Source organism: Bos taurus, chromosome 5, assembly GCF_002263795.3.
Source record: "Bos taurus isolate L1 Dominette 01449 registration number 42190680 breed Hereford chromosome 5, ARS-UCD2.0, whole genome shotgun sequence".
Classification (NCBI taxonomy): Eukaryota; Metazoa; Chordata; class Mammalia; order Artiodactyla; family Bovidae; genus Bos; species Bos taurus.
The window spans coordinates 114,955,722-114,983,638 of NC_037332.1; the positions used below are offsets into that span (position 1 = coordinate 114,955,722).

General features: G+C 56.4%; 1 protein-coding gene across 2 annotated transcripts in view; it reads right to left on the reverse strand.

Annotated features, from left to right (window-relative positions):
• The window catches only part of SHISAL1 (shisa like 1), an 81,470-nt gene that overhangs the window by 23,646 nt on the left and 29,907 nt on the right, over positions 1–27,917 (reverse strand). For both annotated transcript variants that reach the window (XM_002687976.7, XM_024992825.2), the window contains exons 2-4: positions 27,752–27,847; positions 23,895–24,108; positions 13,832–14,149 (exon numbers count right to left, since the gene is read on the reverse strand). In XM_002687976.7, the coding sequence (XP_002688022.2) occupies positions 13,832–14,149; positions 23,895–24,108; positions 27,752–27,815 (596 nt within the window). In that variant the 5' untranslated portion in view covers positions 27,816–27,847. The remainder of the gene's footprint in view (positions 1–13,831; positions 14,150–23,894; positions 24,109–27,751; positions 27,848–27,917) is intronic.

Sequence of the window (27,917 nt, forward strand, 5' to 3'; positions counted from 1 at the left end):
CGACTGAAGTGACTTAGCACATACAGACGCCACAGGAGAGGAAATACAATTACTTAACAGATGAAAGGCAAGGTGTTTGACCCCATTAATAAAATAATTTAAAAAAAAGCAAACCTCAGGCTGGAGAAGGGGCTACATCCTCAGAAGCTGCGGGTGGGGACAGTCCGTTTAGGAATGAGGCTGATGCTAACACAAAGAGCCATAAACCTCTCACACGCCTGCACTCAACAATCCACTGGCCTGGAATCCATGCAGAGGATATACTTCAAAAAAGGGAAAACCATAAACATGTAAAAGTGTTTGTTGCCATTCCTAACTTGCCAGAGTATGTTCCTCCCCTTTGCAATGTTTTCATCATAGTAAAAAAAATATATATACACACACACACACACACACACGTGTATATATATATATATATATATATATATATAGTTAAGTTGTGTAAATGCCTTGCTGGGGTGAAATGGCTGATTTAGTGCCAGCATATGGAATCTGGACCACTGAAAAGCTGCTACGATGATATTTAGAAAAATTAAGTCAAAACCACAGGGTAACGGCTAATTTAATGTTAGGTGAATAAAATCAGAATGCAGAACTGTGAGTACAGTCGTCCCCCCATAACCATGGAGGAGATACATCCCAAGACCTCCGTGGGTACTTAAAACCACAGAGAGAACCAAACCCTACGTAGACCATGTTTTCTTGTATCCATATGTGCCTATGATAAAGTTTAATTTATAAACTAGGCACAATTTAAGGTTAACAACAACAACTAATATTAAAATAGAACAATTATAACAATACACTGTAATAAAAGTTATGTGAGTGTGGTCTCTCTCTAAGTACCTCATCATACAGATTTAACGCCTTTTCCGTTTACAGTAAGCACTGAGGAGGCCCTGCGGCTGTTACTTTTGCAGTGCACAGGTTCCTTTTTCCTTTTTCACAATTTCCCGGGTAGAAGATTCATTCTTATCATAGAGCTTAGCAAGATCTTAACTGTGTTTTCTTTCCTTATTGAGAACTTCCATCCTTTCACTAAGAGGAACCACTTACGGCTTCCCTTTGGCACAGCCAACCCGCCAGCATCACCGTTCTTGCCCCGAGAGCCCATTATCCAGCACGTGAGGGTCGCTTGAACGCGAGCCCTGCAATGACCGAGAGGCCCGAGAGACGGATGGTGGAGCACCCCACATGAAGGGACGTTTCACATCCTGGGCGGGACGGCGTGAGATTTGATCATGTCTCTCAGAATGGTGAGCAATTTAAAACTTGTGAATTGTTCATTTCTGGAATTTTCCAGTTAATATTTTCAAACAAGGTTGACTGCAGGCAACTGAAACTGGGTAAAGGGAACTTTGGATAAGGGGGCCTCCTGTACATCACTCTTGGAAGCGTGTAAAAGCACACGCACGAGAAAGCAGAAAATGCAAAACACCCGTGTATGTGTGTGTGTGGCGGGGTCGGGGGGCAGTGATTCTGTGGCTTTTCTTCTCCACTTTCATTCTTGTACTGATAACACACCAATAATTACAATGAGCATTTATGGAGGCTCCCATCACAGGCCAGGCCCTGTTCTATTCCTCACAGTCAGCCAGCAAGGTCAGTCTACTGGGCCCATCCTACAGATGGGAGAGCTGAGGCTCAGAGAAGTGAGCTAATTTGCCTGAGTTCCCCCACTAGCAAGTGGAGGCACAGACTGAACCCAGCTCTGACTCCAAGACCATGCAGCTGGGCTCTCTGCAAGCTTGCTGGCTGAGGCCGTGAGATTCTCGAGGCAACGTTTTCTATAACCAGCCTGCACTGCTTGGCTGCTGTGTAGCCGGGACCTCCTTGGATGGGCCAGGGTGCCTAGAGGAAGGAGGCAGGTGGCGAGCAGCCAGGTGGAGGCGTGGGGCTCCTGGCTGCTCCAGCCCCTCTTTGGGTCTCCAGAAAGATTCTGAGGGCTGAAAGAGACCCTCACAAATGGTGCAAGGGCAAGGAGGAAGACCCCAAAACCAAACCAAGCCAAATCAACCACGTAACCCAACCACGTACGTGTGGCAGCCTTGACGGAGCTGGTGCAGAACCTGTATGGTTTCCAGTAGATACTGCGTCCAGGCCAGAGAGGGCTTGGTGGGCCAGTGCCTGGAGCCCCAGATCTCATACCCTTTGGGGGAACGCTCGAGGTCCTGCCCCAGGGATGGGTAAGGCCTGACTTGCACAGGGAACGCATCATCGGGTTCAGTACGGGGCTGGGCACTTCATGAGTGCCATCTCGGGGCGTCACTCCCACAGTGGGAGAGGTACTGGTGAGACCCCGCTTCCCAGTCCAGGGAAGCCCACTGCTCATGCACGAGCAGTGGACTTTGAGTCAGCTAGACCTGGGCATGAATGCCGGCTCAGGCACTGCGCAGCTCTGGGGAAACTGCTAACTCCCTCTGAGCCTCAGTTTCCTCGTCTGTGCATGGAGCCTGGGGTGGCCAAGCTAGGGACATGAACTGGCATGGTCCGCTGAAGTTGCTTAGCTCACTGGTTCCTCAATAGACAGGAACTTCTGTTGTCAACAATGATGACGCCATTCACTCATTGGTCTGACATTTACCAAGTGCCTACTGTATGCCCAGCTCCAGGCAGATAAAAATGCAGTCACTTGGTTATTGAGCACCTACTTCCGGGTGCTGGGGGCACGGCCGGGCACAGGACAGACCAATCCCATCTCCCTCAGGATTCCTGACAGCAAAGGAGACAGCAGACAAGAAATCAAACTCAACAGAGGTGGTGAGCTCCACATAGAAACCAAAAGAGTAAAAGGGGGAGGAGAGGAGGGTGGGGGGTGGAGGAGGGGGCACTGTTGCTATTTATAAACCTTGGTCCAGGAAGGCCTTTTGGAGCAGGTGACATCCGAGCAGGTGTCTGGTGGAAGGAAGGGAGCGAGCCCCACAGGTGTCTGGGAGGAGAGCGTTTCAGGCAGAGGGAGCGGCAGGTGAAAAGGCTCTGGGGTGGGGGTGGGCTTGGCCAGCTCAGGAACCAGGAAGGCCAGTGTGGCTGGGGCAACTGGGAGAGAGGAGGGCAGAGGGACTGGGGAGGGGGTCTCAGGTCAAGCTGTGTGCCCAGTGAGAGGCTGCTGGATTCAGCCCCTTGTGAGAGAGGTGTCGGTGGCTGTTGAGTCATGTTTGAAGATCTCCCTGCTGCTGCTGGGCTTCGGGGCGGGTGGGAGGCAGAGGAGAGAAGCAGAGAGGTTTAGGAGGGGAGAAGACGGACTGGGACGGCTGGTCTGGGGAGAAGGGTGTGGAGGGAGGGTTCTGGGCTCATGTGGGCATATGGTTGACGACAGGGCATGTGAAGTGGGAGAGGAGGGTGCACTCCAGCTGGCTCCGAGATTCTGTCCCAAGCAGACAGCGGGAGGGGGCAGGGGTCCCTGGATGCGCTTGTCCGCCGTGTCTACTGAACATCCGAGTGAGTCTGGAGTCAGGGGAGACAGGAGATGGGGGTGGAGATGGAGCCAGGCAGGGGTCCGGGGCAGCTCAACAAGACCGGAAACATGGACCGGGTGGGGTTCCCGGGGTGGTGAAGGTGGGGAGAAGAGGGTCAAAGAGCCCTCCAGCGTCCAAGGCTGGGGAGACGAGGATGGAGCAGTGCACTCAGGCGCAGCCAAGGAGGGCCTGGGAGCCACAAGAGGTGGTGCCCAGGACCTGGGGCTCCCTGGGGCTCCCCGCTTTTCCTCAGCCTTCTCCCTCATCTGATGCACTGCCAAGCTGCTCTCTCTGCCCTTTCTCTACTTCCAGAAAACTCCTACTCATTCACTGAAACTCCTTCTCGTGTTGATTGCTCTCTGGTACTCGGCCAAGAAGGCTGTGAACCTTGGGGACAGCTGACTGCCATCTTCAATATCCTGGAAAGCCCGCCACACCCCGATGAGATGCGGGGAGAGCTGGAAAACATGTGTACAGCCATTTCTATACATCAGGCTCTTCGTATGTCTCGTTTAGCCAGCACCCTAGTGAGGCTGATTTCAGCACCTGCTTTCTAGGTGAGGGCACTTTGGCTAAGTCACCTGTTGGAGGTCTTCCAGCCATCAGGAAATGGGGGAGCAAGATTTGAATCCAGATCTGTTAAGCCTCCAGGTCTGCCCCTCATCACGCTGCTTCCTGCCTATAAAGAACCAGCAGGCAGCTGGCTTCGGAGGGGTGAGCACTCTATCACCAGGGGACCCGTGTCTGGGCAGGGATGAGGAGGGGTTTTCCTGGAGGCCGAGGGATCCAGGGCACAAGCAGAGTGATGCTCTGAGAGAGGAAGAGAAGCATCACTGGGTGGGAGGTTAGAAGCCCCCAGGTGGCCCAAGACGAAGGCGGGTCACGGAGAGATGGACCATCGCCTCTCAAGGCACGACGCACACAGCTATTAAAGCAACGCTTATGAAAACTTCTCAGTAATGCAGGCAGCCCTCCGTGACATAAAGCTGAACTAAAAACCCGAGAAACACAGTCTTATGTGCGAAGGCAGCAACCATAAACATGAAGCAGGCGCTGGTGACCAGCGAGGGCCCGAGGGGAGACGGGGCCGCGTTAGGTGGGGAGCCCCTTTGGCCTACTCCTCGCCTGCTCTCCATTGAGCAGGGGCGATTTTACGATGGGAAATTTGGCACGAAAAGAAAGGAAACTGTCATGGCTACTTGGTGGAGGGCTGAGGCAGAGGAAATGGCTTAAACAGGGAAGTGATAGCCAAGACCAGAAAGAAGGGCCCTGGGCTCTGGCTCCCCGCAGCCCCGCCTCCCCAGGCCTCTCATCACCCTCTCCCAAGGACCCTGAGGCTTGAGGCGGGGGGCAGGTAGGGAGGGGGCGAGAACCGTCCTGGTCACGGGATTCAGGAGGGCAGCCGTGGGATTTGAACTCTGGGCTGCCCGTGGCTTTCCCTCCAAACCACTTCATCCACCCGCTTCCCTTTTGCTCCAATATCACAGTTTACTCATTGGTACGAGTGGAAAAACCCCCAGCAGAGCCCCAGGTCTCTTTGGAGGTGACCTGCTCCTCGCTTCTGGACCCCGGGGGCTCGGGGGTCTTCAAGCACCCAGCTATTTCTTTCAAGAGCTGGGTTGGGGGTCTCCGTCAGGATTTGTGGTTCTCTGCACAGGGAAAGAGCAGAAGGAGAAGGCTCTGAACCCCAGAAGACTCTCTCGGGGGCATTTCTGGCCTCTTGTGGAATATTGTCAGTGAAGGGGGTTGCACCAGAAAAAGAACCTGATGCTCTGATTATTCTAACAGAGAGAAGAACTCTGAGATGCACTGTGTGCCCGGACAGCTGCTTCCTTTGCAGGCTCTGTGGGCGTCACCCCTCACTGCGGCCTGTGGACATTCTGTTTTTCCTACTAGAATACCCTCCCTGCTGTATTTTTTAATGTTTGCCCAACTCCTACTCATCCTTAGAGACCATTCTAGCCATCACCTCCTCCAGGAAGCTCTCCCTGATGCCCGGGATGGGCAGGTGTCTCCTCTGGGCTCCCTCCAGTCAGATCTGATCCCTCATCGCCACGGTCTGCACTTGAGTCAGTTTCACTGTGTGTTCAGGTGCCTGACCCAGGACAGGAGTGCAGGAGGTCAGCTCCCATCCCTGCCCCTCGCTGGACCAGAATCGGATGCCACACACCCCCTCTTTCTCCCAGTCCCTTCCCCTGCCCTTGGTCCTGCCCTGGCTGGACTCTGCCTCAAGGAGCCAGTTCCTGCCCAAGGCTTCAGGGGGATGTGGAGGCCCTCAAGCTCTGTCTCCTGACTCCAGCTGCTCCTCCCATCCAGCTCCCTCGACAAAGGGACCAGGCTGGAGACCCAGCCCTGACAGCCTGGGCTGGAGCAGATGGCCTGGGTTCAAACGCTGAGGCTGCGGGTGACCAGCGAGGTGATCTTGGACCTATTACCTAACCTCTCTGTGCCTTGCTTTTCTTGCCCTTAAGATGCTGCTGCTGCTGCTAAGTCGCGTCAGTCGTGTCCGACTCTGTGCGACCCCATAGACGGCAGCCCACCAGGCTCCCCCGTCCCTGGGATTCTCCAGGCAAGAACACTGGAGTGGGTTGCCATTTCCTTCTCCAATGCATGAAAGTGAAAAGTGAAAGTGAAGTCGCTCAGTCATGTCGGACTCTTAGCGACCCCATGGACTGCAGCCCACCAGGCTCCTCCATCCATGGGATTTTCCAGGCAAGAGTACTGGAGTGGGGTGCCATTGCCTTCTCCGGCCCTTAAGACGAGGATTCATCAAATAAGTATTTGAGAGCTAGGAGTGAGGCACGGAGTCAGGCAGACAAAACCCTCACTCACTCTTCTGTCCTAGCGGGGCTGGGGCCGGACACAGGGTGCTGAAGCAGTGCCATCTGCCCCTGCGCTCCCCACCTCATGTTCAGTCCCCAGCGCCAAACCCAAATGTTCCCTCTTGGCCCCCACGTTGATTTTCTCCACGGAGAAGTCAGGCTCTCTGCCCTCCCCGGGGTAAGGAGGGACAGGCCAGCTGCTGAGGGGAGACGGGGTGCTCCCTAGGAAGAGCGTCCGTGCTCCCTGCAGTCCTACTGTGCGCTGAGCCCTGGGCTGGGCCCTTCCGTGTACCTGCCTTCACCTCTCATCACCGTTGTCCAGAGCAGGTACGGAGACTCAGAGAGGGCCAGCAATGCATCTGAGGATACACAGCAAGTGAGGCCTCCGGGCTGGGCTTTCCATCACCACCACCCCCATCCCTCATGTATCCCCCCAAGTCGTCGAGTCACGCTGATGAGCAAACACTCTCCCAGGCTTCCACCAAAGCCATGCGAACAAGATGCAAACTGGGAGAGCTGGCAGAGGGTGACTTCCCGTGTCAACCAGCCCGGGTGGGGGAAGGCAGGGCCCAGCCAGGAAGGACGGGATGCAAGGGGACAGGGCCGCGGTGTCCTGGCCCAGCCGGAAGCCCCGAGCACTGAAACCCCAGGCCGACTCTGAATCCACTGCCTTTGGAATCCCAGTCACGGAGGCCTCCTCGGTGTCTGATGTGGCGCCAAGGAAAGAGGATATCTCGTCCTCTCCCTTTGTTTCCTAATTTTCTGGAATTTCTCGCCGTTGGCTGGTTTCCCTGCCGAAACCACACACCACAGACTGTGGTCGCAGAGCCGGGAAGAAAGCGATGGCTGTGCTCTGCCTGGTGTTGGGGGAGGCTCCGGAGTCGGGTGAACTCCAGGGACCCCACAGGGGAGGCACGGATGAGTTCTGCAATGAGCTGGGTGGGTTCTAGGTGAGGGAGCGGGAGACAGAAGAGGCTCTGAGAGCGACAGGGGCTGCGGCGGTGGGCTCGGGATTGGACTTTGTTCCGGGAGACTTTGGACTAGAGAGACCCTGGCTGAGGTCCGTGGACTTACTAGCACGGCTGCAGGCAGGTCACTTAGCCTCTCTGGGCCTGTGTTTTCTCATTTGTGAAAGGGGATGAAAAAGCTGCACAGCTCAGTTCTCAGGGGGGCTGTTAGCAGGGAAATAACGATAGGGGTGGGTCTAAACGGCAAATGTCACCAGGGTTTCCAGTGCTCGACTTGCTCACTTGTGTCTTAGAGGGAAGAGGGCAGAGCCTGAGGCTTCAGAGAGACTGAGGTAGGCTGGGAAGAGTCTTGGGGACCAGAATAGGAGCTGAAGCCCCTTACCTGGGGGTGATGGGGAGGTGGGATGAACCAGAGGGCACCAGGCAGGGACCAAGGGGCGGGGGGCAGGAATCCTAGAAGGCAACCAGAACGTCAACAAGTCCCAAGACCTCACTGTGAAGTTAGGCTGTGATTGTCCCCATTTTACAGATGAGGAAAACGAGGCTCAGACAGGTCCAGAGGAGTCAAGCTGGGATTCAAAGCCAGGAGCGTCTGACCGTGATCCCCAGGGACAACGACTCACGTGAATACGACGATACAGCAGCAGGGGGCATAACACCATGTCTTGGGTCCCCTCTCCCCACAGCTGCAGCAAGAAGCCAGGGCGGTTCCCGCAACACCCCAGGTCCCCTCCTCTTTCTCCTTTAGGGCCCCCACACCCTTGGGGAGGCCAGCACTGGCAAAGAGCCACACAGCCTGAGGGCTGGATGACACGGCAGGGGTGGGTAGCTCCAGCTCTGCAGCTGCCATGTCAACCAAACAGCACTTGCTGAGCACCTACTGTGCGCCCTGAACACCAGACATGCCTGCAGTGGGTGCAGGCTCTAACCCCGGGAACCATGGCAGAGTGACAGAGACGAGACTCACCGGGAGCTCGACCCTGAGCTGGGGCAAAAAGCTGACCGGGTGGGGGGAGACGCAGAGCCCAGAACTGTCCTCCCGCGGCCGGTGAGCCAGCCGGCGTGTGAGGGGCATCAAGGTGAAACGTCCCTACACGCGGAAGAAAACCAGCATGCCAAGTGCACAAGGGAGAAGCGTGAGCCACCCAGTCGTGCCTGACTCTTTGCGACCCCGTGGACTGCAGCCCACCAGGCCCCTCTGTCCGTGGGATTCTCCAGGCAAGGACAATGGAGTGGTTTGCCATTTCCTTCTCCAGGGGGACGTGATGAGCAAATATCGGGGGGGGGGGGGCGCCGTGTCACCACTTTTCAGAAGGAAATGAGCCAGGACAGACTGAGCCTGCAGTGGATCTCAGTAGGAAATGCTGCAGTCTGAGGCTGTTATCATGTAAACGAAGGGAAAGCTGGCTTCCTCCTGAAATGAACCGAAGGCAGCTGCCCTTGATCACCTGATTGTCCCCAATCCCGATCCAGACCAAAAGCTCCCTAACTCAGGGGCTGTAGGGTCCCTGCTCTGGACAACAGTGATGAGGGGTGGCCCTGGTCGCCCCAAGGCCATTCTGAGAGGTGAAACAGGTGGTGAGGATACGGCATTTCCAGTGAAGGAGATGGAGGCAGCGTGCGTCCGCCGGGACTCAGGCACGTGATGCTCGGAGATGCGGGCTCGGCCTCTGAAACTGCTTTTTAAGGAGCAGCCTGGGGCCACTTCAGCCCACACGCTGCTGGAGGACTTTCTGATGAAGAGGCTCCTGCCCCCTCCCATGGAAGAGGCCACCCCTCTCGAGGCTCTGCGAGCCCCCAGCAGAGAGGCCACTGGCTCTGGGCTGGGGCCCTGCTCAGTCTCCCCTTTCCTGGCTGGCCTGGGCAGGTCAACGAACTCCTTCTAGCCCCCACCTCCCAGCTTCCGTATCCGAAACTGGGGCTCAGCACCCCTACAGGACAAGTGGCGTGTGGCTGGCCCGTTCGGGGTGGAGACTGCTTCTGCCTCCCCGTCAATCCTGGCAAGGCAGGACCTAAACTGCGTTTATTTACCCAAATGTGAAATGACCTCAAGAACCGCCGACACCTGGGGGTCAGGCACCAGGCCGAGTCCTGTACCAGGATCAGCCCATTTACTTCTCAGGGTGGTTACGACCCCTGCCTGGTATTTACACGGGGACACCGAGGCACTGGCCAGTGGCGGGGCCTGCCTGAGGCCGCAGAGCCCACATGTGGTGCCATCCGACTCCTGCCCCGAGAGATGAGCTGCTTCCAGCAACGCCAACAGCGATGATGACACTAACATAATCCACTGACGAAGGATGATGGCTTTACGATCGACAGGTGCCAACCCCACTGATGGAGCCCGTGATGGGTGTCTGGGACGCGGTCAGCACTCAGCAGTGGCCACTTCCTTCTCTCTCCTGTCTCTGACCTTGTTTCCATCTGTGTCTCTGTGCCCTGACCACCTGACACGGAGTCGATCCCTGCTGACTGTCTGGAGGGGGCAGCGCCCATGGCCTCCTCCATGGGTTTCTGAGCGTTCACTGAGCCCTGCCCCACACAGGACTCCGCTGGAGTGCTAAGCGTCAACTCAGTCCACTGCTGGGTGTCCAGGCCCAGCCCTCCTCCCAGCCGCTGGACCGGGAAGCAGCAGCCCCCTGGGGCCTCCCCTCTGGGGTGCCTATGACAAGCCTCCTGCCTCAATCTCCCTTGGAGTTGTCCAGACCTGGAACTTGACTCCAGAGTCCTCTGTCCCCAAATAAGGGCCAGAACGGGTGTGTGAGGCCCCCAGAAGAGGGAGGCATCTCGCGATGGAGACTCCGGGAACCAAGCAAGACCCCCTTCCTCCCCGGCCCCTGTTCTAAGAGGAAAACCCCTGGTCCTCCTCCCCGTGTGGGGAGAAGCTGGGCTGTGGGCCAGGAATGGAGGCGCCTCCAGGAGCTGGAGCAGCTGGGGTCATCCATGTAGCACAGGACTGGGATGGGGGAAGGGGGGAGAGAGAGAGGCCATGAAGAATTCTTGAGGTGAAAGTCGAAAGAGAGAGAACGAGACAGGCTTAGGGAGCAGCTGATGGGCTCCGTGCTCGAGGAGACGCGTCTCGGCGATGCCCCGGGGAAGCACTCACAACGGCTGGAACGTGGGTGTTTGGAAGATGCAGGTGACAATTCGGAGTAAAGCGGCACAGACTCGAGCTCTTGTTCCAGGAGAAACACTGATGGCAGCAACCCAGCCCGACTCTCCAGCCACCCCCGACCCCTGGTTTGACAGCACCCGTGAGCACGCCACAGCCCTCCCCCTGCCTGCCCCCCGCCACCGCTGCCCACAGAGAGAGGCTTGTTTGACCTCGGCCAGCTCAGCCCCACAGCCTGCCTGTGCCCTCCTGTATGGGATGGCAACCTCCATCCCGGGATGGTTGCTCTCAACTTTGACTTCGTTTGCCCTGCTTGCGTCTGCGTCCCCAGCTCCTGCACAGAGTCAGGGAGGGGCAGGGACTGTTTGGGGAACTTTAGCCAAACCGAAAGGCAGACAGGTCCACACCAGGAGGGGGCAGGGATTCCTGGCAGCCCAGAGGGTGGGGAGCCGCCGTCCAGTGGCAGGAGGGCAGGGGCTGGAGCCAGACTGCTCACCTGCCCGCCACCCCCATCACGTGCTGACCCTGCTGACTGGGGACCTTGGGGCTGGTGCCCGTGCCATGGGCATTTAGCCCAAGGGATCCTGGAAAGGACGAAAGGATACAGACAGTGCCCAGAACACAGCAAGCACTCAGTAGACATTGCTGGAGCCAAGGGTGCTCACTCCTTGAATCAAGGAGGCCCAGCAACACGAAGGTCTGCTCCATCCCTTCTCCCCTCAGCTGGCAAACCAGAAGCCCAAGCCGGAGGCCCTGGCCCAAGGTCACGCAGGGAGTGGAGAGCAGAACGGGAGGCAGGCAGCACTCCGGGGACCCCCACCCCCATTAGGTCCTTGCATGTTCCTGAAGCTTGCTCTTGAAGGAAGGCTCACGTAGTGATGGAAACTCCGTTCTGAGTCTGCCTATGTGACCCAGGAGGGCACGCAGCGGCCCTGAGTTCCAAAATGAAACATCTCCCCCTGTAGACAGCAGACCCTGTGGGCCGTGACCTCAGCCTTTCATACAGTTGCCATGAACTTGAACGTCACGGACCACCCCCCAAAGCTTGCATGCTCTTTCCCGTCCACAGCCGGTTGCCTCGAACCTTATCTGGATAGCACAGCACAGCGCCTGGCACACAGGAGGCACGTGGTGTGGAAAGGGGGAGACCTTGGAGACAGGCAAGGGTTAACAGCAAGGGAGAGACTGAGAACTGTTAGGACCAGACGCAGCAACTCAGAAGTGGACCAACGCGGTCCCTTACGGTGCAGGGAAGCCATCCGGGTTCTGAGGAGCGTGCGTGCGTGCTAAGGGGCTTCAGTTGTGCCCAACTCTGCGACCCTGTGGACTGTAGCCCGCCAGGGTCCTCTGTCCCCGGGACTCTCCAGGTAAGAATACTGGAGCGGGCTGCCTGCAGGCAGAACGGCACCTCCCCAGAAAGATGGGCTCACATCGTGGTCTTGTCAAGTACACGGGGAGGGATGGAGGGATGAGGCAGAACTACCTTCATCTACACAGTAGATTCTCAGCTCTCAGAACACTCAGCTGCTGGGAACGACATTTTGCAGTGGTTCTCAAACTGTCATGCCTACAGGCATCACCTCCAGAGATTTCTGATCAGGAGGCTCTGGCTGAGACCCAGGAATTTATTTTGACAAACACCCCAGGTGTGTCTTCAGTGAGAGACCCACATTTCAGGAAACCCCACCTTTGGGGCTGAGCCAACAGCGGTTTCATGGTCTGTAGCTTTGGGTGGGCTTGTGCGTCCCCTCCCCGCTCCTCAAAGTGAAGAGCAGCCCCTTCTCACCCATCACCTCCACATTACCGGGAGCCCGGCTCGAGTGCCCTGCCCAGAGGACCCACCCAGTCCACATTTGTCCAACTGAGCTGAGCACGCCTGCCTCTTTGTCTGCTGTATGACAGATGGGGCAATTACTCGATCAATAAGCACAAGCTGATTTAAGTGTATCTTATTAATTATTTAAGTCATCCATTATTGAAAAGGTCACAATCTGTTAGCTACTTAAACGATCATGAACTAGCTGGGCTGCGTCTCCAACAAAGAAGCAGCAACGGTTCACTGAGCACCTACTATGCACCAGCCATTTTGTTTGATCCTCGGGACACCCCTCGGAGAAGGCAATGGCACCCCACTCCAGTACTCTTGCCTGGAAAATCCCATGGACGGAGGAGCCTGGTGGGCTCCAGTCCATGGGGTCGCTAAGAGTCGGACACGACTGAGCAACTTCACTTTCACTTTTCACTTTCATGCATTGGAGAAGGAAATGGCAACCCACTCCAGGGTTCTTGCCTGGAGACTCCCAGGGATGGGGGAGCCTGGTGGGCTGCCGTCTATGGGGTCGCACAGGGTCAGACACGCCTGAAGCTACTTAGCAGCAGCAGCAGCACACCCCTGGGGTGGCGGGAGGTGGGGATGGGCAGTGCAGGTCCTTACACTCCGCTCCTTCACAAGGACGGGCAGGTGAGGAGGGTGATGGGGCTTGCCCAAAGTTACGGAGCTGGTAACTGGCAGAACTGGGGCCGGGCTGCCTGTCAAGCGCATGGACTCGGCAGGGGTCACCGTGTTGGAGGTTTCTGCACCGGATCTTGCAGGCTGACTTGGTGCTGTTACGTCCTGGGATGACGTACCCCATGTCCTGTGTGTCCATGGCTGCAGCCCCGCCCCTGCAGAGCACCTGAACCCCACACCTGACTCCGAACTTGAGCACCTCTGCTCAGCTTGGCCCCTCCAGGGGCTGGTGCCTGTGCTTGGTGCTGGTCGTCCGCACAATGGGGTCCTGCTCCAAAACACACAGACCCCCTCCCCTTTCCCTCCAGCCCTGTACTGCCCAGGGACCCCCAGGTTAGGGTATCCCCCATCCCCCACCAGACTGGAGACAAATAGATATGAGAATTGCAGTGACCATGAATGTGCTCCTGGGGCAGGATAATGGGGGCTCTGCTGGGGTAGCCACCCTATCAGGCTAACCAATATCCCACATCCCCCTTGCCGACTTTCTTCCCTTCCCCTGAGCCATCACTGAGCAGCCTGACTGCATCACCCTCAGATGCCTTTCTGTGACTCAACATACATGCACGATGGAACCCAGTAATATGCTTATTTTCAAACTTGATGCTGGAAAAAAAGCTTCTCCCTCAGCCCCTGGCAGATCAATTTGCATCCTCTGACCAGACTGAAAACTTGGAAAGCCATCCAATTTCCCTTTTTGCCTTGGCAGCCAGGAAACTCACAACTCCATTTCATGCTCAGTGCCAGCAGCTCTCACACTAGAATCTGAGTAAAACCAACTTGCAAGCTTTGTTCCTAAGCACCATTTCAACCTTTCCATACAGGCATATGTTATTATTAGGAGCCACTTTAAACTTTTCTTGGCAAATAAGGAAATAGTCCAGTAATCGATGAGCCAGACCCAGCAGCAATAACGATTCAGCATTTTCCAAGCTCATCAAAGACAAGCGACGGCGGCCACTCACCAGGCGGACGAGCTCTGGAAAGTCATCAGCGGCGGGGTGTGGCTGTCTCTCTGCAGCGTGTGCACGGCCTGGGGGGCTTGCGGCAGGGGGCCCGGGGGAGGCTGGGGCTGCGGGGCCGGCTGCCCTGGCCGGGGGGCCCGGGCAGGGTTCCCCCATCGCCGGGGGTCCTGTTTCATCCACCGTCCGTGGATGCCCCACCGCGCCAGGTAAACCTTGCAGATGTCGTAGTTCATTGCCGAGTAATACAAAAGATCCAGGACCAGCAGCATCAACACGAAGAAGCCGTAGATCCACACTCCCAACAAGGCGGTGTAGTTGCTGCGGGCAAACAGAGAGAGGCTGAGAGACGCCGGGACCCCCGTCCCGCGGGGGCTGCAGTTAAGCAGCGGGGTCCATTAGAAGACGTGGTACGGAAGCTGCTTTGGGGTCTCAGAGAGGGTGTCGGGCCCCTCTGGGGCGACAGGGAATCTTGGCTCCCTCTTCTCATGCCCACCCCCCACGACTGCCTCTCCCCCACCTGCCCTGCTGGCCACCTCCCAGATCCCACTGCCCTGCACCCTGTCCCACCCAAGCACCCCCTCCAAGATTCCACATCCTTGGGTAGGAACTCCGGTGGGGAAGGAATTCTCAGCTGGACATCTGGGGCTCACATGGTGTGGGAGCCCTTACTTTCACCCTCCTTCCCTCCCCCCATGTGGGGGCTACGCTCAGACCGGCCAGCTGTCTCCCGCAGGTGGCCCGCGCTTGCCCACCCTCCTAGCCCTTGCTGAAGCTGTTCCCACCACCTAGGAGGCTCTCAGCACCCCCTCTCTCACCAATCCCTCCCTCCCCCCTCCAGCTCTTCCCCATCCTTCTGAGCCCAGGGCAAATGCAGGAAGTTCATTGTCTTAGGACGCACAGACCCAAGTTCCTGCCTCGCAGAGTCCACCTGGGGCTACCGGCTACCCCGAATTTCTGCGTGGAATGCAGCCGGCCTCCCCACTGGGGCCAGCTCCGCCCCAGCCTGCTCCATCACACCCCCTGCTCCCGCCCCTCAGAAGCCCAGGACTCAGGGCGTGGGCTCAGCTGCCCTCCCCCGACCCCATGCAGCAGACACCGGTCCATCTGCTCCACCAGCCACACGCCTTTCCAGCCTGCCCCACGGCCGTTCCCCAACACAGTCCTCCCCACCAGGCACCACAGACTGCACAGCCAGGGGTCTCAGGGCCCCTGACCTCGGTTCTCTTATTCTTCACCCAGCACTTCCACACCGAGGTCTAGTCTGTCCTCCAGAAGCAGAGACGATGGGGGTTCTGAGCCATAGATGCTTCTTTGTGAAGGGGCGCAGGCTTCCTGCCAAGGCGTCTCCACCTTTGAGGAACTTGCAGGCAAGCCTTCCCAGGGGCTGTACCTTCAGCCTGGCCAACCCTTCCAGTGCCCCCAGTCCCTTACTTCCTCTCCTGCCTGACTCCTACCACCGCCTCTTGGAGACTGCCTCCCCCAGGAAGCCTCCCGGATACACTGCCCCGCCTACCCCGGCTGGGAAAGGCTTCTCTCTGGCCTGAGGGCCCTTCAAACCCTCCCCCGCCACCCGGGGCCATGCTAGCCGGGTCGTGTGTATCCTCCCGCCCAGGCCAGGGTCTGAGTCTCCCCTGAGTGCCCAGATGGTCGGGGAGGCTGCTTCCTGGCCTCGCCATGGCAGCTGGGGTAGCTGAGCTCCAAACAGTGCTCACCCGGGACAGCGACTGTTTAAAGGGACCTACTTATTAATCACTCAATGCTTCCTCCATCTGCTGCCTGCTGCGGGCATCTGTGCAGGTGGGCATGCACAGGCAGTGGCGGAGAGGAGGCGCTCCCAGGAGGCAGAGCCGGCACCCAGCCCCGCTGCCCCACATTCCACGGGGAGAGACCCGCCCCAGCTCCCAGCAGACAGGCTCCCTGGATGTCCTGGGTCGCCACAGCAGGGCCCCCTAGATGCTGTCTGAAGCCTGGAGCCTGGAGGCCCGGCTCCAGCCTCTTCTCGGCCTGGCTTTGCTGTGCAGCCTGGGAGGACATGGGTGTGTCTCTGTTTCTGGAGGAGATGGAGTGGAGCTCCTCCTGGTCTTGGCTTCCAGACTCTGGATCTTTCCCGCTTGGTTCACCTGTGCTCAGCCTCGGCCTTTGCAGTGAGATGGGGGCTGCTCCCCTCCAAGTCCTCCAGCCCCCTCCCCGGGCTGGGCCCCAGGTGGAGGGTGCTGACTTTCACTCACACACACACACACACACACACACACGGATGCAAGCCCTCTGACTGGAAGGCCTTCCCTCCCCACATGTGGGGCGGGGGGCTCCTCGAGGGGAGGCTCTGGGTGTCCTGAGCACCTCACGTCCAGCAGGCACTGACAAGTGCCTGGGGCTTCCGGGCTGCTTGAGGAATGAGTAACCCCACAATTCTGCATCACAGCCCCTTGGATCCCTCCTGCAGCCCCACCTCCAGCCACCACCTCCCTGAGGCCTGCAGCTGTCCCAGGGGCTTGTTCTTGCTAAGGTGTGAATGACTGACCAGCAGTCTTCCCCACCACATCCCCCTGCTGCCTGATTTCAAGGGGAAGCCAGCTCCGCCTGGAGACATGCGGATGTGAATTCCTGCCAGGGAGCAGAGGCCAGCAGTGCGGTCCGGCATCCTGAGACAGGAGTCTGCATGGACACGGGAGGAGGACTTGACTCCAGCCCCCGGCACCCCTGTTTTCCCCAGCACCCCTCTCCACCTTCCCCTGGAGCCCCCACAGCGTTGCTCGAAGCGCCAGGCTTTTCCTGGGTGGTTCCCATGGCAGCAGCCGCGGGGGCTGGGGGAGGGGAGAAGGGAGGGAGAGGCAGGGCCAGCTGCGGGCAGATGCTACCCTGCAGAGAGGGAGTCCACAATGCCTGCAGGGGCTGGGAGCGGGACCACAGCTAGGCCTAAACCACCAGGGCTAAGAAACAACAACAGCAACCAAAGCAGTGGCTGGCGGGCATCGCTCTAATCACTTGACACATCCTAGCCTGTCCGACCCTCACGGCGTACTAGGGAGGAACCCTTGCTGCCGTCATCCTCAGCCCAGAGATGCAAACTGAGGCTCAGAGGAATTAAAAGAGTGTCTGAGATCTCACAGCTGTGAAGCGGCAAAGCCAGGATTTAAGCCCAGCAGTCCAGCTCCAGAACACACATCCCTAACCACAGTACCACACTGCCTAAGTAAGGCAGGTGCCACCCACGTTCTCTGGGCAGACAGCCCCCTTCAGGCTTGTATCCACGCTGCTTCTCTGCCTGGAAATTGCCCCCTACCTCCTGTGCATGCAGCTGGCCCCACCTCCCTGTCTTCCTGCAGCTTCCTTCAGGAAGCCTTCCTTGATGTCCTGTGTTAAGTCCAATCCCTCTCCTTGGGCCCCCAAAACCACTGGGTTTCCCAGAACACACTCTGCTGTCTTTGCTGTCTTGTAGGACTATTTGCATCTCGAGATCAGATCTTCTTGAGGCTGAGTCAGGGTCTAACTTATCTTTCTGTGCCCAGCCCTCAGCCTGGGGCTGCTTCAGACATTCCTTAAGCTAACACATACTGAGCACTCATAGCAAGCTGATGACAATGGCAGACTTTATATTCATAACCTCTTCACTAGATTTTACTTTCTCTATACACATTCTCTGGAGAAGGCGATGGCAACCCACTCCAGTGTCCTTGCCTGGAGAATCCCAGGGACAGGGGAGCCTGGTGGGCTGCCGTCTATGGGATTGCACAGAGTCGGACATGACTGAAGCGACTTAGCAGCAGCAGGCATATTCTCTAGTGCGTGCATGTATGCTAAGTCGCTTTACTCATGTCCATCTCTTTAAAACTCTATTGACTGTAGCCTGCCAGGCTCCCCTCTCCATGGGATTCTCCAGGTTGCCATGCTCTCCTCCAGGGGATCTTCCCAATCCAGGTCTCGAATCCTTGTCTCCGGCATCTCCTACACTGGGTAAGGCGGGTTCTTTACTACTAGCGCCACCCAGGAAACCCATATTCTCTAGTTAGTTAAGTCGCTCAGTCGTGTCCAACTCTTTGCGACCCCATGGACTGTAGCCCACCAGGTTTCTCCGTCCATGGGATTCTCCAGGCAAGAATACTGGAGTGGGTTGCCATTCCCATATTCTCTAGTAGTTAATAGTAATACTAGCAATCACCACGTCCTGTGTTTCTGAATCTTTGCAACAATACTGTGAGTTAGGAGTTGGTCTCCCTAATTTACAGATGAGGAAATGAGGCCCAGAGAGGCAAAGTCATTGCCAAAGGCTGCACAGCTGGGGAGGGGCCGCGCTGGGATTTAGACACAGGGCCATGTGACCTCAGAGTGTGCGCAACTGGGGGGAAATCCCAAGGTCGAGTCTGAGACAGATGTCCAGGCAGGAATTCCCCGCATCTGCTTGGCCCATGTGTCCTGGCTCACCCTCTACCGGGAACTGAGGACCGGGTCCAACCTCCCCAGCAAGAGCTTCCTGAATCTCAGGGTGTCATCGCCATGGCAAGCGCAGGCGCTGCTGGGCTACAGGCCTCCGCAGCCAGCTCAGTCTAACTGGCCTGGGCGGTTGGGGTGACAGTGTGATCTCACGGCCCCCCTCCAGTTCAGAGGAAGTAGAGGGGCACTGGAAGGAGGTGCCACCTTTGCTGACCCCCTCTTACCTGCAAGGGAGGCCACCCTGGAGCTGGTAGCCAGCACAGAAGCCTGGGCCACGGACCCCATCCCCAGGCAGCTCCCCGCCTCTCCATGGTTGGCTGGCTGTGAGCATTCTGGTTTTTATAAAATTTAATTTAGAAATGCGATCTGGAAATTAATTTCATCCAGATGCAGGGGCCTTTGCTGAGTGTGTGTGTGGGGGTGTGTGTGTGGGGGTGTTGTAAAGGTCAAAAGATAAAACAGAGGCTGTTTTATGAAGCAAGATAAGAAGCCAGCCAAAACCATAGATATCAATTTTTCAGTATCTTTTGGGATATTTACTGATTCACATTCTTTTGGTGCTTCTCAAGCAATAAACCAAGCCTTCTCTGATGGAGAAATCTCGCTGAATACCTTCCCGGACAGGAGCAGGTATGTCAACCGGCTGAGGCCAGGTGGTGGTCCCATCACCACCCATGGGCAGTCCCGGGCAAGGATGGAGGAGGTATGCTCCTGAGACCATTGTGTCTGCGTGGCCGGAGCACCTCTGGGTTTGGGGAAAGGAAAGCTTTTGGAGGAAAGAGGTTTCACTGCAGCCAAGGGAAAACTGACAACCCATCACTTCCCATGGTGAGGCCTTGAGGACTCTGCTGTCTTCTGAGAATTCCTGTCCCAGGCTCCCACCTCTAGCAGCCCATTTGCCTCGTGAAGGAACACCCATGTGCCGCACAAGGACTCCGGTCCGTGACCCACTGCCAGAGGGGCGACCTCTGCCCTCAGAGAGCACTGATCGCCGACCGCACAGGCCCCGTCCCAGCCCACGCCCTGAACAGGTGACTGATCACCGACCACACAGGCCCCGTCCCAGCCCACGCCCTGAACAGGTTGCTGCTGTTGCTTGTCCAGGGCCCTGGGTGGTCACTGCTGCTAGCGTCCTGCCCAGAACCTGGCATGGGAGGGTGCGCACACACTCCTGAACACCAGGGCTGCTGCCCGAGTGGCTAGAAGTGGCATCTCCCTGAGGTGGTGGGCTTGGCGAGGTTGCTTCTCTCGCTCTGCCTGCCTTTCTGCCAAGCAGCCAGAACCAAAACAGACCGTTCTGTTCCTCCAGAAAAACACAAGTAAATAAGTCATCAGAAGCACTCTCCTTTTGCCTGCCACCAGCCCCGCCTCCCGGCTGATTCACTGGGAGGGGCGGGCGAGTGTCAGGCGGCCCTTGCATCTTCATAAAGCCCTAGTGGGGGTCACAGTTGCGCTGGTCCATCTAGATGGGTATTAACCTTCATCTGGCCTCTGGGCTGAGGTCTGGCATGTTCCCCAGCATCAGACAAGCCCTGGCTTTCTAGAGGCACCCAGGGGTGGCAGAGCCCGCTGGTGGAACAAGGGCCCTGGCATCCCTCGGCCTCAACTGTGGCTGCAGTAGGTGACCTGACCAGCCTGGGCCCAGCCCCTTTTTCCTTGCTCTCAGAGTAGCTGTGAGGACTAACGAGACAACACAGGTGTCCTGCCCAGAGGGATCAGAGCCCCAGAGGGCAGGATGGTCCTAAAGGCGGACTTTACCTGGCTCCCCTCACACACCTGGAGCACTCAGGACCTCTCAGCCAGCCAGGCCTGTCCCACCCCGTTCACCACTGACCTATCCTCCCACTCCCACCAGCCCATCTTCCAGTTGTCCCCTCTCTGACACAAGCTCTGGCTGGACACAAGGCCCTGGTCCAGCTCCCTGGGCTCAGGCCTTCTCCCCAAGGTCCCTCAACTCCGACAGCTAAGCAGGAGGCCCTCCAGGGCCTCTTATCTGAGCTCTGATTGGCTCTGTCCTGGGTGTCCCCGGCCCATCCCCTCTGCAGGGCCCCCATCTTGTCCAGGTCAGCATCATAGTTTCTGCAATGTCCCAGGTCCTTGTCCCCGCACCATCCATGAGTACAAGCCTGACTTGAAGCCCTCAGGGCCCCGTGCCACCCTCAAGAGGAAGCCCAAGCACCACCCCCTCTGCCCCCAGCCCAGGGGCCCCCAGCCCAGTATGCCAGCCCCTGCTGCCTCTCCACACTCTTCCTCTGGCATTTCATACTCAGGCTACCCAGAAACGCTCCTTCCTCTGTACTGCGTGACTCCCACTTTCTTCTACACTTTTGGATGCGGGAGACCAAGCACCACGCCTCCCTCGTGAGGCCCAAGAGAGCTGAACAGCCCAGCTGAGGAGTGCAGCCCAGCTCTTCTGGGCTTCTCTCCACGTCTGTGGGAAGGGAGGTGACAGGAAGCTCAGTGGAGAGTGACGAGGAGGCATTCCTTCAGAGCAGTGCCCTCAACCAGGAAAAGTCCCGCATCCCGTGCTTGGCAGTCAGGAGACTCGGTTGGGGGTCACAGCCCATCAGTGGGGAGGGGGTGCTCCCTGCCTCTAGTGAGTGGTGGCCAGTGTCTCACAATGCACAGAGCGACCCCCAAAAGGAGGATGAGGCCCATGTGTCCATGGGGTCATGGCGGGGGTCCCTGCTCTGGGGCTTGCCATCGACAGAAGTCTCGGATTTATTAAAGCAACTCTAGATCCAGTTCGGCTCTAGGCTCCACCCGCACTGGCTGCCTCAGTCAGGCAAGTTATCCAGCCTCTCCACACCTCGCCTTCTTGTACATCAAGGAGACTAAGGGTGGGCTCCCAGGTGACTTCAGAAGGTTGACACAGAGCCAGCCCCATGCTGCCTGCTCCAAAAATGCTTGCTGAGGTTCCAGAATAAAAACCAAGCTAAACTTCCTCAGTGTGGCCATGCCTCCCCAGGGAAGAGCTTTGTTTTGTGGTTTGACACTTTATTATCCGCAGCCGGGACCCATTGTGCTGAGACGGTGGAGAATTCCACGTGAATCCTGTGTGAACGTGCAGACCACAGAAACCTGTGTGTTCAAAACGAGGATCCCAGACGCCAGTCGCCAGGGCCTTGGAGAAGTCTGGCCACCTTGCCAAGCCTCTGTCTTCTGTCTGGCTTTCAGCCAGCAACTACAACACTTTGGGGTCCTAACCTCAGTCCTGGCACCGCCCTCCTGGCTTAAGAAATTAGTCTTTGGTCTTATAAAAAGGCTTGGGTCAAGTTCCAGGCTTGATTCCAGCCCTCGTGACAGAAGAGGCTTGCTGAACTACTTCACACAGAATTATTCTAAGGTCTGAGCAGATGGCAAGATATTCAAGGGAAGCACCCATGCATCTGAGGAAGGCAGGCTGGGGAGCTGGCCTTGGTGGGAGGAGAAGAGATTTAGATGATAGTCAAGCAATTTGCATCTCCTGCCTGATCAGAGGGAAGAGGCAGCTCCCCCCAAGAGAGCATGGTGTGGTGGCAAAGCATCCAAGCCCAACATCACACAGAGACTGAGGCTCAGACCTTTCCCACCACCATCGCTCCCAGCGGTGACACTGATCCCTCCACTAGTCACTCAACAAACCCACTCCTTCCAAGTAGATTTTTTTCCTTACCACGAAAAAAATATATCTACCTCAGGAGTCATCCTCAGGCTTACTGGGAAAATATCTGAAGCATCCCCATTAAAGTCAGGAGGGAGATCAGAGTGCCTGACAATTTCAAAGATGGTCTTAGAGGTACTAGCCAACATGATTGGACAAGAAAAAGAAGTGAGGCACAAAAGTTAGAGAGAAGGAGATGAAATCATCATTATTTGCAAACAGCATAATTGGACGTGTAAGAGAGTCCACCGAAAAAGTACTACAAATATAAGGAATTACAGTAAGGTGGCTGAGTAAAAAAGTTTATATTTAGAAACCATTAGGTTTTAGTATTTAAACAACAGTTGGTTAGAAGATTTAGTGGAAGAAAGTGAAAGTTGCTCAGTTGTGTCTGACTCTTTGCAACCCCATGGACTATATACAGTCCCTGGAATTCTCCAGGTCAGAATACTGGAGTGGGTAGCCTTTCCCTTCTCCAGGGGGATTGAACTCAGTTCACCTGCATTGCAGGCAGATGCTTTACCAGCTGAGCAACCAGTAGAAAAAAACACCTCATTATAAAACAGCAGCATGAAAAGAAATAAATACGAATAAATGAAAAGATATGTACAATCTCTCTGTGAAGAAAACTCTCAAACACTATGAAAGAAAAGCTGAACAAACAGAAAGGCACCCTGTATTCTTGGAAGGGAATATTCAACATCAGGAAAAGTCCATTGTCCTTGAATTAATCTACAAACCCAACACAATCTCCATAAAAAATACTACCTAGATTTTTGTTTGGCAGAGAGACTAGACAAGCTAATTATAAAGTTTATATGACAAACAATCTAAGGGAATAGACTAAGAAGATATTAAAACATATCAAAAGCAACAGTAGTGAACACAATGAGGTGCCAGCAAACATAAACAGGCCGAGGAAAGCCGCCCCAACCTACCCAGACACTCACGGTTAGTATATTATCGTATACAGGAAGCTGGCATTTCGCATCAGTGAGGAGAAGACGGACAATTCAGTCATTCCTATTGGGATAACTGTCTACCCATTTAGGAAAAAAGTAAAGCTAGATTCCTAATAAACATCCACACGAACTACTTGCGGGCAAATTAAAGAAAGAAATCTTACATCCAAATAAATTCCTGACACATCAAATATCTAAAGGTAAGAAAATAAACATACAAGAAATAAAACATGAGGGAATCTTTTTATGATCTCAGAGTAGGAAAAGCCTATCTCAGGACGATATAAACCCCACCGGGCATAAACGACAAAAATATGGGTACAATTTGACTGTATAGTAATTTAAAACTAAGCATGAAGAAAAAAGCAGCACAAACTCAAAGACACTCTGAGAAAATATATGAAACGCATCCCATTTCCTTCATATATAAAGAGTTCCTATGATTCAATAGGAAAAAGGCCAAAAATTAAATAGGTGAAGGCAGAGGACACAATGGCTTTTAAAAATGTGCAATCTGCTCATTCATCATAAGATGAATAAGTGGATACTGTTTTGATACATGTGCCCTTACTTAGCATATTCTTACTGCTTTTCTACCAGCACACTCCTCCTCTCTCTCTACATTCAGATCCCGCCTATCAGGGCCCTGGTCTCATGTGTTCCAGTCACCTTAGGGAAAGGGGCTGCGTGGGAACAATTTCTGAGTCAGGAATGTCAACCAATATTTGTTGAACAAACAATGAATGAAAAAGGAACTTGGGTCCCGTGGGCTCCAGGTCCGAGCACCGAAAGTCTTCCACGTCCTTGACTTCACTCCGCTTTCCCATCAGTCCTGAGAGGCAGGTATTGTGTTGTCGTGTGCCCATTTCTCAGATGAGAAGGCATCCCAGAAAAGGACAGAGCAGCCCAGAAAACCTGTCACCTTCCAGGCCCACCCATCCTCACACTGATTACCCCACAGCTGGCTGGGAGGTTGGGGTGTCCTGGCAGCATCCTGGCTTGACCGGGGCCCCAGCGTGGTACTCACTTGTGCATGTAGCCCTCGGAGCCGGCCGTGAGGTTCGCCTGCATCACCGCCTGGAACTCTGTCTCGTTGCAGCAGTATTTGAAAACTGTGTTGTTATGGTGACAGCAGAGGATGAAGGTTTTGTTGTCCGAGAGCCGGGGGCAGTGGAAGCCGAAGTGGTAGCGGCCTTTGTGGTCTGTGTACGGCTCACAGACCCGGAAATGCGCAGACAAGACTGGAAAACAGAGTCACCAGGCTTGGTGGGGGTCCCTCACCAGGCCCAGCTGGCCCAAGACACCCGTCAGTCCGTGAGGATCGTGGGCAGAGCCTGGTTGGTCTATTTTAGGGTCTTGCTGCCTCTTCCCTCACCAGGAGGCTTCTGTGGCCCAGGGTGAGCCTCCCCTCTTCCAGGAAGCCTGCTCCTGACCCCTCCTAGGCCCCCCTAGGCTACCATCCTGCTTATACTGAGCCCCCGGGAGCTCCTTGCAGGCCCAGCTGATCTTAGCCTCAAGGACATCCTTTCCCAGGGTTTTGCATACAGCAGGCACCCAATCAGGAAACAACACAAACTGAGCACCTACTCTGTGCTTCACCGGTTCTATCGGATTTAATCCACTTGGCCATCTTAAGAGGCAGGTCTGGGATCCCACTTTACAGAGGGAGAAACCAAGGCTCAGAGGCCTACAGTGACCTGTCTGAGCCAGTCAGAGGTGGTGGAGGGGGAATCCAATCCAGGCCTGCCTGGATCCAAGGTCCAGGACCCTCTCCACTCCTCCGTCACTGGGCGGACTTGGTGGTGGGCTCGCCAACAAGTCCAGGCTAGCCCAGGTGGTGAGCGACAGGGATGCGAGAACCAGGTCCTGCTTGTGGAGAAAGCAGTGTCCGCTTGCATCTTAGTTTCAACTAAACTGACCCCCTAGAACCAGAAGCCCTCACGGGGCTGCCTCAGTGGCCCCAGCTCTTATCATAAATAACTCAGCCCCCTAGACCATTGAATTTAAATACAATTTCTCCCTCTGCATCTTCTGACACACAAAAGACCATCAAAAACTCAGTCGGTGACAAAGCTTCCCTGGCCTCGGACCCTCATTCCCCTGACTCAAGGCCAGAGATCGGTGTTCAGCCACTGGTGACGCCGTCTAAGCCCAGAACAGTATTTACTAGTCATGCCGATGGTGATAAACAGGAGTGAAAGCCTGAACAAATATAACAATGGAAAAAAACCTGGAGCCCGCTGACTCCAGCTTAATTAGTATCTTCATAAAAGGGACTGCTGTATCTAATTTGTATCGCTCAAAAGGGGCTTCGTAGGCTGAATACATTTCTCCAACCACAAAGGCTCTGGTTCTGCAGAAGCGCCTCAGTTAGTTGAAAGCTCTGTCTCTGCTGAGAGGTTATTAGACTCCAGCCCACACAGCTCCCAGCGCCCGGGGCTGCTGAGGGGATCCCAGCTGGGTGGTGCTGGCCGGTGGGTGGGTGGGTCTCATGTACTGGGGTACCGAGGCTGGCTTGGGTGGCCTCGTGAAATCCCGGGCCCCTTCCTCAAAGTACAGCACCCTCCTCTGTGGGGATGGGCAGGACCACTGCAAGAGAAGGGTCCCAGCCTTTCAGGAGTCAGGGGAGCTCTCCAGAACCCCTTCTCAGCCTTGGAAAAAAAAGAAGACCGTCTTAAGGACACAGAGCTCACTAAGGAAGCCTTGAGTGAATTCACCATCTCACTTGATCTCGTGCATTCCCGAGTACAGAGGAGAAAACCGAGGCTGAGCGCATCGGTCTCAAGGTGTGGTCCCTGACCTGCCACATCCTCAACCCCCAGGGACTCGTCACAGACACAGTGCTTCGAGCCCCGCATTCTGAGACAGAAACTCGAGTGGGAGCGGGGTCGGGGGGAGCACAGTCTGAGTCTTAGCAAGACCTGCAGGGGTTGCAAAGACTTGGTTTGGGACCCACTGGCCTGGAGGAACAACGTACCAGAGGCTGGAGGTGAGGGGCAGAGGCAGGAAGTGAATTCTAGCCACTGTTCTGGGCCATGTTCCGGTCAATGAAAAAGCTCCATCTTCGGTTGGGGGTGGGGGTCGGCTCACACTCAGCGCACAGGGGCTGAGTGTGTCAGCAACTCCCGGTGGGGAGTCAGGAAGACCAGCTGGGGCCCTGAGGCTGGGCTGAGAGGCTGTGGCTGCAGGACCCTGGGAGGGAAGGGGCAGAGCTGGGAAGGGGCCTTTGAGCCCGGCTTTGGAGGAGCCGGAAGTGCCGCCATGGAGATGGGGAGGGGAGGCGGACAAGTCCCCGGAGGCTCACCCTGGCCACCCTGGAGGGCCGGCGCCACCTGCTTTGACCATCCGACAGAGACCAGAAGGCCACTGCTGCCTCCTGAGGAAGAATGTGAGGGAGCCCGAGGCGCCCTGGGCCCCGAGCTGGGACACTGGTCTGACCCCTGGAACGTACAGGACCACCTGAGCCATCAGGGCCTCTCTGCGCCTCCTTGCCCCTGGTGATGGGAGACCAGCAGTCTCCCGGGGGCTGGGGGCCCCAAGGAGCACCTGTGAACAGCACACAGGTCCCGCTTAGGGCAGGGAGGGGGTAAGCAACAGAGGGGATGACAAAGGGCCATGCTTCTGGCCTCAGGCACGGGCGCAGCAGGGCCCTGGGGCCTGACGGCAGAGGGATGGTGGTTAGGAGGCCAGCGCATCTTGAGTCACCAGGAAAAAGGGCCCAAGCAGAGACGGAACACCAAGGAACAGCCACTCTCTCAGGAACTGGGGTCCCCGAGAGGGGACCATGATTCCCCCTATTTGCCAAGTTCAGGGTCTGCAGGGCCATCACTTAACAGCCAGGTGACTACGTTCTCTGACTGCGTGGCCTGGGACTGGTCTCTTTCCTGGCCTGAGCCTCAGCTTCTTCATCTGTAAATGGGTGAGGAGTCCCTCTTCTCCAGGGTTAAGAAGAGCTAACTCTCAGGAAAGCCACCGCAAGGAAGGAGTTCTGTGCATGGTGGCCACTCCCAGACCCCTGGCCTTGGCCTGTCTTGGGCTCTGCCACCCCGGGGGCCCTTCATGGCCTCCTTCTGAGCCACAACGGCCAGCAAAGGGGCAAGGGACCTGAAGCTGCAGGCTGGCACCCACAACCCTGTCAGAGCAAGAGGCGAGGAGGGGTTATGTGCATGCCTGCCTGAGAAAGACAGAGACAAGGGCAAGAGGGGGAGAGGGACAGGGCAGAGGGAGACACCAAGAAACACAGAGGCACGCAGACAGAGGGAGAGACACAGAGCCAGCAGGCGCCTTGCTGAGAGCAGGGCCAGCCCCGATGGCAGAGGCGGGTGCCCCTTCTCCAGGCGGCCAGCTTCACCCGGAGGCAAATGAAGGACGCGGATTATGTTCATCTTGGTGAAGGGGTGCATGAGAGCCCTCCGGCTGGGATCGGGGAGGGGCGGACCTTAGAGACTGGCGGGTGCTGGGGGCCGGGGACCTGGCATGATGCTGCCTGGGTTGGAATCCAGCCCCTACACCAGCTGTGCCATCTCAGGCTGCCCAGTTCCCTCTCCAAGCCTCAGTTTCCTCCTCTGCACAATGAGGTGACTACAACATTGCCTGACTTCGACTTCCCAGGCCCAGGAGAGAAGTCACTGCACCTAAGGGCTTCTCCTGGGGCTTGATGGCAGCCTGCGATACCCCCACAGCATCCTCGAGAATCTTCCAGCAGAGCTCCCCGAGACAGACACACATGGGGCCTCGCCGAATGTTAGCTCCTCACGAGGGTGACTCCCGTTAGCACCCATAACTCTGGCTGGGCTAGCAGTGACCCCGGGAAGGAACCTTCTGTCCCTGCCCACCGCCCGCCCCCACTGCCCACCTCCCACCGAGCATCCCGGGGGGTACTACCTGCAGAAATCAGCAACGAGAGGACGGCGAGCACGTTCAAGGGCTGCTGGCCACAACTGGTCATCGTTTGGCTTGCATCGATCCGTCGAGCGCTGCCTGTAGAATGAGAGCCGAGAGAGGCCAGCTGCGGGCCGTCCTGCCTGTCGAGTGGACCACTGTCTCTGCT